Below are 13,265 nucleotides of genomic sequence, written 5' to 3'. Positions count from 1 at the left end.
GCGCTGAGCCGGTCCGCCTTCTCGCACGCCTGCCGGCAGTCGGGCACTGCCCTCTGGCGTCCCGCAGCCGGCACTCCGTTCTTTTCTGCCTATGACCTCAGGTCAGACATGGCGACCCGCTGAATTTAAGCATATTACTAAGCAAAGGAAAAGAAACTAACAAGGATTCCCTCAGTAACTGCGAGTGAAGAGGAAAGAGCCCAGAGCTGAATCCCTGGCCGCCTGGAGGTCGTGTGAAATGTGACATATAGAAGACCTCCTTTCTCCGACTTCTGCTTCTGCTCACCCAGATGTGCTGCCACCAACATCAACAGTTTTTGAAGAAACTGTTGTGCCAGTTTCAGCAGCAGTTCCTGATGCTTCACTCATTTTTCAAGATGAAGATGTTGATGATCTCAACAACCCCACACTTTCAGACATGTAACTTTGCCTGAAGGTATATTAAATGTCTCACGTTAGAAGCGGAAGTGCTGAACTGTTCTGTATGAGTTAATTCCTGTACCCCTTATTTTATCTGTGCCTGTACAGTATATTACTTTATTAAAATTTCACTTGCTACTCATTTAATATTTCTGTTTAATTATTATCTAACTTGTACTGATTTACATGACATTTTAAAGGTATGATGAGGTGGTTAGCTATTGCTTGATGTGATCCTTCTGTAATTCAGCATTTTCACTAATCCGGCACTCCTCAGGTCCCAATGGTGCCAGATTAGTGAAGGTCGACCTGTATAAGGAAATGAGAAGAGCCCTGCAAAGTCTGCCAATTTGCAGAAAGGTTGGCTGTTGACAGGAGGCCTTGGTTTAGGGAGTAGTTCTATCTCTAGTAAAAGGAGGAGCAAAGTCTTTTCAAATAAAAATTGATTTGCCTAAGAGTTGGTCACAGATCATCTGTATGTTGCTGACACACTAGAACCACTTTACAGGTAGAAATAGAGTAATTGTCTATCCTTAATTTCTTTGCCTTGCCCCTTCTAAGTTGAGGCTAAATTTAAACAGCATCTGTTCATGCTGTTTCATGAGAAGTCAGTGAATGTTTACTCCACTCCATAAGTTATAGTATATTTGAGTTTTTCTCAAGTCAGAGTATCAAGGAAACTTGGAAGAATTGCAGACTTCCGTGTGGCGCAGCACAATCTGCATTATAAACACAAAATAATCTGCAGATGCTGGGATCAAAGCAACAGTCACAACATGCTGGAGGAACTCAGCAGGTCGGGCAGCATCAGTGGAAACGATGAGTCGACGTTTCGGGCCGGAACCCTTCGTCAGGACTGTAGAGGGAAGGGGCAGAGGCCCTATAAAGAAGGTGGGGGAGGGTGGGAAGGAGAAGGTTGGTAGGTTCCAGGTGAAAAACTAGTAAGGGGGATCTGCATTAACCTGAAGTTGCATCAGACATTCAACTCATCTGCAATGATAAAATGAATATCTTGTTGATAAATTTATTTGTTAATCAGTCATGACTTTGCACCCTGAAGCAGTTGGTTGTGCCAGATGAATAGTAGGTATTTTGTGTCATGGCCAGACTTATTTGTGGCTGTTGTATCCTTTTGTTTTTGTTTTCCTTTACTGACTCTGCATAGTCAGTAAGGTCAGTTTTTATTGCCTTCATTAAATTGCTTTTGAACTGAGTGGCTTGATAAGATATTTCAATTAATTGTCAGTTAAATTTATTCATTGCAATTCTGATTTTTCAGAGTTCCATCCCAGCAGAAGGTTACTGTGATAGGCTCTGTGGTAGATTGATGGTCTCAGGCCATGTTAGGCTGATGTTCCTGCTATGTTTAAAGAGAGGTTGTTAGTGGAAGCTTGTTTGGAGTGGTAGAAGGGATTGATAGAGGAAAGATGAAGGTTATGGTCATATTCTGTTAGATAAAGATTGTTAGTAATTTGGTGATAGTTTTGCATTGGCACATTTAGGGTCAGTAATTTGCAGAGAAGAGATGAAGATCCTTCACACACTTTATAGTCTTTAAATTTCTGCACCAAATTTAGGTCCTTAGGGCTTCAATCTTAAGGTTCATTTTTATGGAAGCCTCCTTTCGTTTATTCTTGGCCTTGTGTCATGCCATTTCTTGTGCCGGTTCACTTCCCATCCCATCGGGATTATAGTCCCTTGGGTGGAGTATATTTTGCAACCTCCCTCAACTCCATTCAGGGCCCCAAACAGTCCTTCCAGGTGAGGCAACATTTCACCTGCAAACCTGCTGGGTTACCTATTGTATCTGGTGCTCCCGATGTGGCCTCCTACATTGGTGAGACCCATCGTAAATTGAGGGACCACTCGTCAAGCACCTCCACTCCATCTGCCAAAAATAGAACTTCCTGGTGGCCAAACAATTTAATTACAATTCTCACTCCCATTCCAAAATGTCAGACCGTGGCCTTCTCTTATGCCACAATAAGGCCACCGTCAGGGTGGAGGAGAAACATTTTGTATTCTCCAACCTGATGGCATGAATATAGATTTCTCTTTCCAGTTTTAAAAAAAACTTCCTCCCTCTCCCCTTCTTCTATTCCCACACTGGCTTCTTGCTTCTTCTCAGCTGCCTGTCTCCTCCCCTTTCTTCTATGGTCCACTCTCCTTGCTTATCGTATTCCTTCCCCTTCAGCACTTTACCTTTCCCACCAGACTGGCTTCACCTATCACCTTGCTAGCCTCCTTCACCACCTTTTTATTCTGGCATCTTCCCCTTCCTTTGTAGTCTTGAAGAAGGGTCCTTGGCCCAAAACATTGACTGTTTGTTCATTTCCATGGATGCTGCCTGACCAGCTGAGGTGCTCCAGTATTTGTGTGTTTTGCTTTGGATTTCCAGCATCTGCAGAATTTCTTGTGTTTATGATTAACCACTCCACAATGTCCATTTGTGCCTCAAGTATCATGCATTTCATTCCTGATACTGACTAGTTTGGCACCCACTTAACTCATCTCTTTTCTTCTATCATCCAGCATTTACTACTTTAAAGCTCAAGAAAAATAGACAATGCTTATTAAGATCATGATTCTAGCCAAAGGGAAATCACCAAGGCAAGACATTATGATTTCTGTTTTGTTATCAAAATAGGGGTTATTAAACATTTGTTAAGAAGGAAAATGCTTAATTTCTTTTCTTAATTTCAGACTTGTTTATTATATTTGCATGCCCACTCTCAGTATTTGTTTTTCAGGCTTTAACAAAAGATTCTGTAGAAAGGCTACCAGTTTATAACAAATCTGCCTGGCGCCATTACCAACATAATCACGAGGCTGACGATTGGTGTATACCTAGTAGTGATCCAAAGAACTTGGCTGTACACAAGATCCACCACTGATGCACAAAGCCGCCACTTCAGTGATATGGAAAAGAATGAATGTAGCTCTATAACCATTTGAAATAACAGGCAGCCACAGAATATGATTCTTAGATGCAGCATGGTTCTTTTAGTAGAATAGAGGGGATCATAGAAGTATGCTGTCTCCTAATTATCAACTTTGAGTTGATCCTGTACCTTTTTTGATAGAATATCACTATCCAGTGTTGGGACACATCACACATGTAGGAAGAAGGGAAAAAGATGGCATTATAAATATAAATGCATTCCAAGATTAACAACCCCAATTGCAAGCACTTCGGGTGTCATTAAAAGTAGATTGATAAATAAGAAATGTGGCCAGGTTAGCCAGATTGCAGGAGACTGGACTTTTTTCCTACCTATAAATACCACAGATGAATTTCAGATTGTTTTCCTATGAAGAAAGATCATATTTCACTTGTCATGTTTTATGATACATATTTTCTGTATGCTATTAGTCTAAATGACATTTCACAATCCAGTCAAAATACATTAAAATGTTGAGGTATGTATGATTATATTATTAAAGTCAACATTTTCGTTAGATGTGTTGTACAGATTGATTCTGAAATCATATGATCTTCAAAAGTTCTTGGTTGACATAGGGATGAGTTAGAAATATATCTTGAAGTATAGGAACATGTATATAACATTCAGACCATCATACTATTGTTTCTGTTAACCATACTAATATATTCATTCTAATTTCTTTATTTCATGTCTTTTTTTATTCTGCATATACTCATTATGAAGCAATGACACTTTGGCACATTATTTCCTGACTTCCAGTTTCATTTGTTTGGTGGAGGAGTGGTGTTGGGGACTGGATCTACTTAGCTTTTCATTACATTTACAATATTGTATTTCCATGCTGTGCATTCTCTAGCAAGAAAGAACTATCTTCCTTGTCAATTTCCTTTGTAATTTTTAGTGGCAGCAGCCGAATGGTCTTAGCTGCCTTTTCTGGAAGTACTACCCATATTTATTCTGTTTAAGTAACTGCTCCCACTTCTCCCCATCAATATGCTAAATATAACGGTTTTTCCTCAATATCTGTTAACCTTAACATGGGAAGGCCAAAAAGAACATTCAGAGCAATACTATATAATTAGTGACTGTCTGCTTTTATATTCTCAGTCTTTTTATGAAGAAGCTTCCTCTTCCCTACCTCACTTCTATCACTCCCTATTTCCATCTGCTAGGAAGGGATTTATGATTAGGGTTATGCATCTACTAGAAAGATCACTTAACACAACTGCATTAAACATGGCAATGTTCTATTTGTCTATTTACCTGCTGCCTGGAAATTGCTCTCTTTCTCAACATGGTATATATTCCAAACTTTCCTATTCAATATTCAGATTTATTTTAATATATTAGTAAAATGTTCCATGTTTATTTTTATTTGTGTATTAATTCTGAGTGCATCTGTGCATGTGCTTTACATAGAATGTGCCAAAGATTGCATTGGTGTGAAAAGTAAAACTGGTTTTTCAAATTTTGAAGCATTTATTAATGGGGTTTTGTTAATCTATCTGTTAATTTGGTTTGCTTGTTTCTTTCTTTAATTTTGTAATACATGAACACTAATGTGTGATTAGTTTTGGTTCTGAATTCACAGTACTTTTGTATGTCTGTGTACATTGACATTGCATATAGACTTGAAAGTAGAATCCTGTTCAACATGACAAAAACGTTTTAACTTCTGTTAAATCTTAAAAGTTGTTCAAATGTGGTTCACAATGCACTATCAAAATCATTTTAAAATAAAATGGATAACTTTAATTGTGTTTCAGTTTGTATGTACCCTTTCAATCACTCTCGGTTGCATGCAGCAAAATTGTTTGTGAAGTTTAAATTTAGTTTGTATATACCTTAGAGTGATTGTGATGGAAATAATTCAAATGTCAAATAATTCAAATTGGATTTTCACTTACTATCTGAATGGGACAAATGTTAAATATTCAAGCTACTTAACTTTTCACAAGGTAAATGAGCAGCAGTAGTTCACATAATCCTGAAGTATTCAACAAGAAGACACAGATTTCCAGTTACTATCAAATACTAAATATCTTTTGCTAATGGCACTTCAATTTCATCCCTTCCCATCCTCTTTTCCTGAATCTCCCATCACACCTCTTAGATTAGTTTTTGATCCTTCATGTATTTGATTTATAGCTAAACAAATTGGGAACCAAACAAATTATCAAAAACTGATCCACTGTTGAGAAGCTCTCACCAGAAATTGACAATGCACAGCAAGTGCTGCAGAACACTTCAGCAGATCATGGCCATCACTTCTATGCAGTTACTCTACAAAACAGGCTTGAATTACAGCAAATCATAAAATGCTAAGTGTATGAAATAGAATCAGGTATTTTGTTCACCAATCCATTCTTTTCATTGTATTATCTATCACAATTGGCAATCCTTACTGCTTAGTGTCGGGTAATAAAAAATGCAATGCAAATTCAAAATAGCAAACAAGCTAACATTGAATCATATTTCCTGTGTGGAATTGTATATGATACCCCACCTGTTATGGCTTTTTTTGGGTAACTGGAACCTGCCCTTACAGAATTCAAAATCACCCAAAAATCTGAGAAACAAAATGAAAATTTCCTCTCATGGTAGAGTAGTTGCATTGAGCGTGGTTTTGGTCTAATGTTTTATAATGTTGTTTTCTGCTGTCAGCCTCTAAGACAAGATCTTAAGTTTTTATTTTAGTGTGTAATCCATACCTTGATTTTACAAGGACCAGTAATTTTGCTGATAGTGACATCGAAAACACCAGATTGTCATAAAAAGACATTCAGTTCACCAGTGCCATCAAGGGTGAAAATCTCCATCTGTCCTTGTTCAAATTTGTACATGACTGAACCTATCCCAATTGCTCAACACTGTTAAGGCCTAGTAAGCAACTCTAAATGTAGGTGGCTGCCATCTCCTCAAAGGGAAATTTGATACAACCAATAAAATCTAGCCTTGCTAGTGATGCTCATTACTCAAAATGGAATACATTAAGATATTGAGATCTAAATTTTTCTTGATGAGCCATTAGATCAAGGTTCCTGCAAGAATTTGACACCATTAGAATTAATGAATGTTTTAGTTGTTTTCTAGCAATTGTCTATCCTTCAACCAGTACTAACAAAACAGGTTATACAGTCATTCATCATACACTACGTCTTGCTGTGTTACATTGGCTGTTGCATTTGCCTTTATTTAAAATAGAAGTTCTGTTTCAGAAATAATTAATTGTGGAATGATTTCTTGTCTATTTCAACTGCAATCCACATGTGTGACCTCACAAAGTCATAAAATTTGCCATTGATAATAAAATAGGAACTACAATTGGGATGCAATAAGATGAAGACTATAGTAGGGTTTAATTTGTTAATACATTTATCATGGTTAAAACTTGATTTGTAATTTGAAACAAAGTGCATAATTGTAGAAAGAAATGGGGTGAGTTACCTGTAACAGATGGGGAATGATGTTAAACTCGTGACTATAAGCATCTGCTCAGTAATATAGAAATTAAATTGAAAAACATTGGTAATAGCAATAGAATAAACACTTCTAGTGCTTGTAATGGACTATTGAAAAATATTGTTCAGTATGGTTTTGGGAGTACTTTATTCAGTTTTTGAAACTGTACCACAAAATAAATGAGCAAGAATGAACAGAACCTGTAGTGCCTATGACTAACATAAATGCAGGTCCAGAGAAGAGATTGGCTAAAATACTTGCTCTGCCAACTATTGGTTAAAAGGGATCACAAGATAACTTGTTATAAAGGTAAACCCAGAGTTTACCAGGAAGTATCATCATCATCAGGCACCATGCCCAGTTTGAGCTTTGACTGTCATGGCCCGCACACTCCTGTTTCGGGTCGAGTGGATCAATTCGTTGGTATTCATTTCCAGTTCTCTGGCTACTGTCTCCATCATCATTTGTCTTTGCCTTTCTCTTGCTTTCTTCCCTTCAATCTTTCCCATAATTACCATGCATTCTAACTCCTCTTTCCTAATCACGTGTCCAATGAAGTTACATTGCCTTTTCATGATCTTGTACATTATTCCTTTTTTTGTGTTTGCTCTGTTCACGACATCCTCGTTAGATATTCGTTTCGTCCATGATATTCTTTGCATCCTCCTCAAAAACCACATCTCTGCTGCTTCAATTCATTTCCTCATGTTACTAAATATTGTCCAACATTCTGAACCAAATAACATAACTGGATAAATGTAACATTTCAGTACTCTGGGGCAGGTTGTCATGCCTAGTTTAGTGTATGTCAGTATATTCTTCATTCTCATAAAGGTGTCTTTTGCCATCCCTATTCTTCTTTTGATGTCCATGTCACACCTGATGTCACCCAGCTTCCTAAGTACAAAAGTTCTGTACTTGTTTTAAGTCTTCCCCATTTATTTTCAGCCTGCAGATAGGATTCTCCTTTTTTTTTGGATATCACCATACATTCTGTCTTTTTGTAATTGATAGACCCATTTTTGCACTTACTTCGACAACTATATCAATTAAGTTTTGTAGTTCTTCCTCCGTACTTGCAAAGAATATACTGTAAACTTAACAAGGGAAAAGGGTAAAGGTAGCCCTTCAAGCCTTTTTTTTTTACCTATGGCTTATGGATTTTGATCAAATGCTTACTAACCTTACACAATCGTACAAGGAGGTGCAGAAGTTTACTACACATTGGATTTTCTTTTTTAAATAGTAATTTAATACTTAGCCTAGAACTAGTTTATAATATATGCTCAAAAATAATTTATCTATCTACCCCAATGAGTTTCCTCATGTTGATCACTGTTTGACAATTCTGAACTCTAGACAATACACCCCAAGTTCATACAAACTTCTCAAATCAACCAATCACACTGGTGTAGCAATGAATGCCAAATGCAAAACATAACAACACTTTCAATCAAATGATCCGATGTTTCAAACAGCCTGAAAGCAAAGAACTCGATGCCAGAATGGAAATACAATTCTGGAAGTATCTGGAAAAAGCAGCATATGGAGAGAGAAACCAAAGTAAGTCTTTCAGGGATGCTTTACCTTGACTTGCAAAAGTAATAGATGCATTGAAAATTCAAGCTAATTTTATTAACTTGATTAAAAAAAATAGGTTTTTCTTTCAAAATGTAAAATATGATTGCTGCAGTTGGGTAGCTGAATCTTTCAATGCCACTACAGTGGTAGAATTGCAATGAAATGAAGCCAGTTTTTCTTTTTCATTTTGAGGCTGATGGAGTAAAGGATTGAAAAAAGGACCCAAGGCTAACTAGGAAGACAGAAAAGAAGATCATTCCATGATAAAGCAGAATAGGAGAAGCAAATAATATACCAAAACATATTATTTAATGATTTGAATTTTCTACTTAAAAAAAACATAGGTAGAAAGAAAGTAGTTATCAGGACTAATGACCAAGCAGTAAAGGAACCAACTTTATACAATTCTGACTCAATGGATTCAGAATTTACTTATTTTTAATCTTACCACTTTTCATTTTCAGGTGTTCTTCCTCTTCAAACAGTTATTTACTTGTACTGGCCAAATTTCTACAGATAAAGCCTCAAGTACCCCGCCCCAATGTTTGATAATGTATTAAGTCTGAATAATGAGCATAGGGGAACAATTACCAATGAAGTACATCATTCTTCCCACTGAAATAATGTTGAAGTAGGTTCTCTTTTATCTGGGCTGTTGGCTCCTTGTACACAGAGAAATCTATGTATTGGTACCAAGTTTGCAAGGTATTAATTCCTTGCACATATCTGTGTGGATTTGAATAGTAAATGAAAACTTAATAGCAATTCAAACAGCAATCTATCTTTGTCTAAGTGTTGCATAGCATACTATGCAGGAAATCTGTCAAGAACAGCAATGTTTGGATAAGAGATTAGTTCACATTATCATTTCCAGTGCAAATGTTAAAAAAAAACTGGCCTAAAAATTGTTCTGCACCATGATAAGAACATTATATGACTTATGTCCATAAGTTGTGGGAACAGTTTAGTGATGGAGTGACTGAAGTTATCTACTCTGGTGCAAGAGCCTGATAGTTGAGGGGTATTAACTATTCCTGAACCTGGTGGTGTGGGCCCTGAGGCTCCTGTGCCTCCTTTCTGATGGTAACAGCGAGAAGAGAGCATGCCTGGTTCATGGGGGTTCCTGATGTTGGATGCCACTTTCCTGCAACAGCACACCCTGTAGACTTGCTCAGTCGTGGGAGTAGATTACCCATGATGATCTAGGCTGTATTCATTACTTTTTCTAGGCTTTTCCATTCATTGGTATTGGTGTTTCTATACCAGGCCATGATACAACCAGTCAATATACTCACCACCACATATCGATAGAAGTTTGTCAAAGTTTTAGATGACATGCCAAATCTTCACAAACTCCTAAGAATGTAGAGGCCCTGGTGTGCTTTCTTTGTAATGGCACTTATGTGTAGACCCAGGGCAGATCCTCTGAAATGATAACACTAAGGACTTTAAAGTTGCTGACCCACTCCACCTCTAATCCACCAATGAGTACTGGCTCATGGACCTCCAGTTTCCTCCTCCTGTAGTCAATCAGCACCTTGGTCTTGGTGATATTGAGTAAGAGTGTGCAAGGAAGTTACCTCGATTAAACAAAGGTAATTAGAAGCTCAAGAGTTCTGAAGTGTTGGGTACCTTATCTAGCTGTACTGAATAGGTTCTATACTGGCTGAGTCCATTTTAGAGAAACCACAAACTCCAACTTGCCATTGAAACTAAAATATATGTGATTAGTATATAAGTAAATTACTAAATAGGATGAAATCTCCCAATGAGAAGTTTCAGGTTTTATCTCTTTTTGGTATCATTTTAGCTGACTAAGAATGCAGATCTTAAGGATTCAGTTCATCTGTTCCAGTAAAGATGGTGACACCCAGAGATATACTTAGTGACTTGAATGATGAAATATAGTGTAGGCTGAGTCACAATCTATTTCAGGATAATATAATGGAGTCAGAGAAGAACCTAAGTCACATACGTTATAGTCCAGGCCAAATAAGAACAGCAGTTTTCCCTCTCTAAAAGAAGTTATGGATCAACTATTGTAATTCCCACAATGGCATTATTAACTACCATAAAACCCACAAAACCAAAGTGGAAGCAAGTTTCCTTGATATGCTGAAGAAGAGAAGGAGAAATACCATGATCACTATTACCGGTGCTCATATTTTGTTTTCAGATTTACTTAAGTAACTGATTTTAAATTCCCCAAGTATTGCAGAGGGTTTTCAACATGTGTTAGTTGATCGTTATCTACGCCTCTAGTTATCACTACAGGAATGTAGTTACTATGCTAATATACTTGTAATCGTACCACTTTCTTTGCTGTTCCTTCTTTCTCCTGTTAAATAAACTCTCTGACTGCAAATTCTCTGTTGATGTAGGAGTGGGTACAGACAGTCAAATTCAAAATATGAAGAGTGATGTCCACAGTTCTCATCAGCTGTTTTAAAATACTGAATGAAAATAATCCATTTGAGTGAAACAGCATGCCGAAAAATTTTTTATCCATAATTATACCTGTAAGGATGACCCCATTAAAAGTTAGTAGTGAAGTCAATCTCACATAGCTAATATATAATAAATGGCATGTATCTAAATATTCCAAATCCTTTCTTACACTTGCTGATTAGTATTAACTATTATACAATGGCCTGCTCCAGATACATGTACTAAAAGGACATTTCATAGCATGCATGAGTAGCTATTTGCCAAGATATAATTGATAAAACAATATGATACAAAAATTTATGTATCAGTTTACATTCGATTTTAGTTAAGTGAGGATTAAACAATGTTGCAGAAATTTAAAGCAAAAATTAAATTGATTAGAAATATCTCAGCATAGCATAAAAATTGCCAGTGAATGGCTATATAACCATATAACAATTACAGCACGGAAACAGGCCATCTCGGCCCTTCTAGTCTGTGCCGAACTCTTACTCTCACCTAGTCCCACTGACCTGCACTCAGCCCATAACCCTCCATTCCTTTCCTGTCCATATAGCTATCCAATTTAACTTTAAACGACAACATCGAACCTGCCTCAACCACTTCTGCTGGAAGCTTGTTCCACACAGCTACCACTCTCTGAGTAAAGAAGTTCCCCCTCATGTTACCCCTAAACTTTTGCCCTTTAACTCTCAACTCATGTCCTCTTGTTTGAATCTCCCCCATTTTCAATGGAAAAAGCCTATCCACGTCAACTCTATCAATCCCCCTCATAATTTTAAACACCTCTATCAAGTCCTCCCTCAACCTTCTACGCTCCAAAGAATAAAGACCTAACTTGTTCAACCTTTCTCTGTAACTCAGGAGATGAAACCCAGGCAACATTTTAGTAAACCTCCTCTGTACTGTCTCAATTTTATTGACGTCTTTCCTATAATTCGGTGACCAGAACTGTACACAATACTCCAAATTTGGCCTTACCAATGCCTTATACAATTTCAACATTACATCCCAACTTCTATACTCAATGCCCTGATTAATAAAGGCCAGCATACCAAAAGCTTTCTTCACCACCCTATCCACATGAGATTCCACCTTCAGGAAACTATGCACCATTATTCCTAGATCCCTCTCTTCTTTTGCATTCTTCAATGCCCTACCACTTACCACGTATGTCCTATTTTGATTAGTCCTACAAAAATGTAGCACCTCACATTTTTCAGCATTAACCTCCATCTGCCATCTTTCAGCCCACTCTTCTAACAGGCCTAAATCTCTCTGCAAGCTTTGAAAACCTACGTCATTATCCACAACGCCATCTATCTTAGTATCATCTGCATACTTACTAATCCAATTTACCACCCCACCATCCAGATCATTAATATATATGACAAACAACATTGGACCCAGTACAGATCCCTGAGGCACACCGCTACACACCGTCCTCCAATCTGACACACAGTTATCCACCACTACTCTCTGGCATCTCCCATCCAGCCACTGCTGAATCCATTTTATTACTTCGATATTAATGCCTAACGGTTGAACCTTCCTAACTAATCTTCCGTGTGGAACCTTATTAAAGGCTTTACTGAAGTCCATATAGACAACATCCACCGCACCGCTTTACCCTCGTCAACTTTCTTAGTAACCTCATCAAAAAATTCAATAAGATTTGTCAAACATGACCTTCCATGCACAAATCCATGTTGACTGTTCCTAATCAGACCCTGTCTATCCAGATAATTATATATAAATAATTATCAAATTATGCACCTTAAAATTGATGCCACATTCATGACTTAGAAGTCACAGTTTGTCACAATTAAACCCACCCCTACAGATTATGTATAGAAGATTATTCAGGTTTTAACTCAAGATGTTGTGGGGGGAGGGCGCTACCTGGCACTACTGTGGCAAAACCATCTGTATCACCATCAAGAGATATATAGAACTACCATTCATTTGAGCAGAGCCATATAGGTGTCTCAGCACCAGTTAAAACTGTTTCAGCAAGGAAGTGGATGCAGGGAAAAGCAATGTAAAGGTATCAATAACAATATTATTTGGCACAATTCTTCTCAAAACTAAGGTGTATTGCAGTGGTAAGTTGCATCTAATTAATAACACTGTTACCACAATTATGGTTTTGTGAGATTTTTTAAGATAAATTGGCAAACAAATCAAGATTGATAGAATTAATTCAGGATCCAAAGGATTTGCAAATCCCCCTCTACAATGAGTTTGTTTTTCTTTAGATTTTGATTCGAAACCGAGAGACAAACCCAAGCTGTTTCTAAGAGCAAATACTTTTGTGAAGTTTGGAAGTAGGCCACTGTTGTGTAATATTCATGGCTACAAAATAAAATAGCTGTGAAACCTGTCACACTGAACAAAAAGTTCTCTAAT

General features: G+C 37.4%; 1 protein-coding gene across 2 annotated transcripts in view; it reads left to right on the top strand.

Annotated features, from left to right (window-relative positions):
• Window positions 1-5,129, top strand: part of LOC134340402 (pyruvate dehydrogenase (acetyl-transferring) kinase isozyme 2, mitochondrial-like) — a 39,396-nt gene extending 34,267 nt beyond the window's left edge. Inside the window, exon 12 of one of the 2 annotated variants that reach the window (XR_010016545.1) lies at window positions 3,171-3,308. Coding sequence is in view for 1 of the 2 variants with exons in the window: in XM_063037579.1 (XP_062893649.1) it covers window positions 3,171-3,314 (144 nt within the window). In the remaining variant the exon portion in view is untranslated. Of the gene's footprint in view, window positions 1-3,170 lie in introns of both variants that reach the window. The other variant, XM_063037579.1, reaches the window with a different exon arrangement.
• The last annotated feature ends 8,136 nt before the right edge of the window (window positions 5,130-13,265 follow it).

Source organism: Mobula hypostoma, chromosome X1, assembly GCF_963921235.1.
Source record: "Mobula hypostoma chromosome X1, sMobHyp1.1, whole genome shotgun sequence".
Lineage (NCBI taxonomy): Eukaryota > Metazoa > Chordata > Chondrichthyes > Myliobatiformes > Myliobatidae > Mobula > Mobula hypostoma.
Note: the sequence above shows the minus strand (reverse complement) of the source record. Positions and strands in the feature narration are given on the sequence as shown.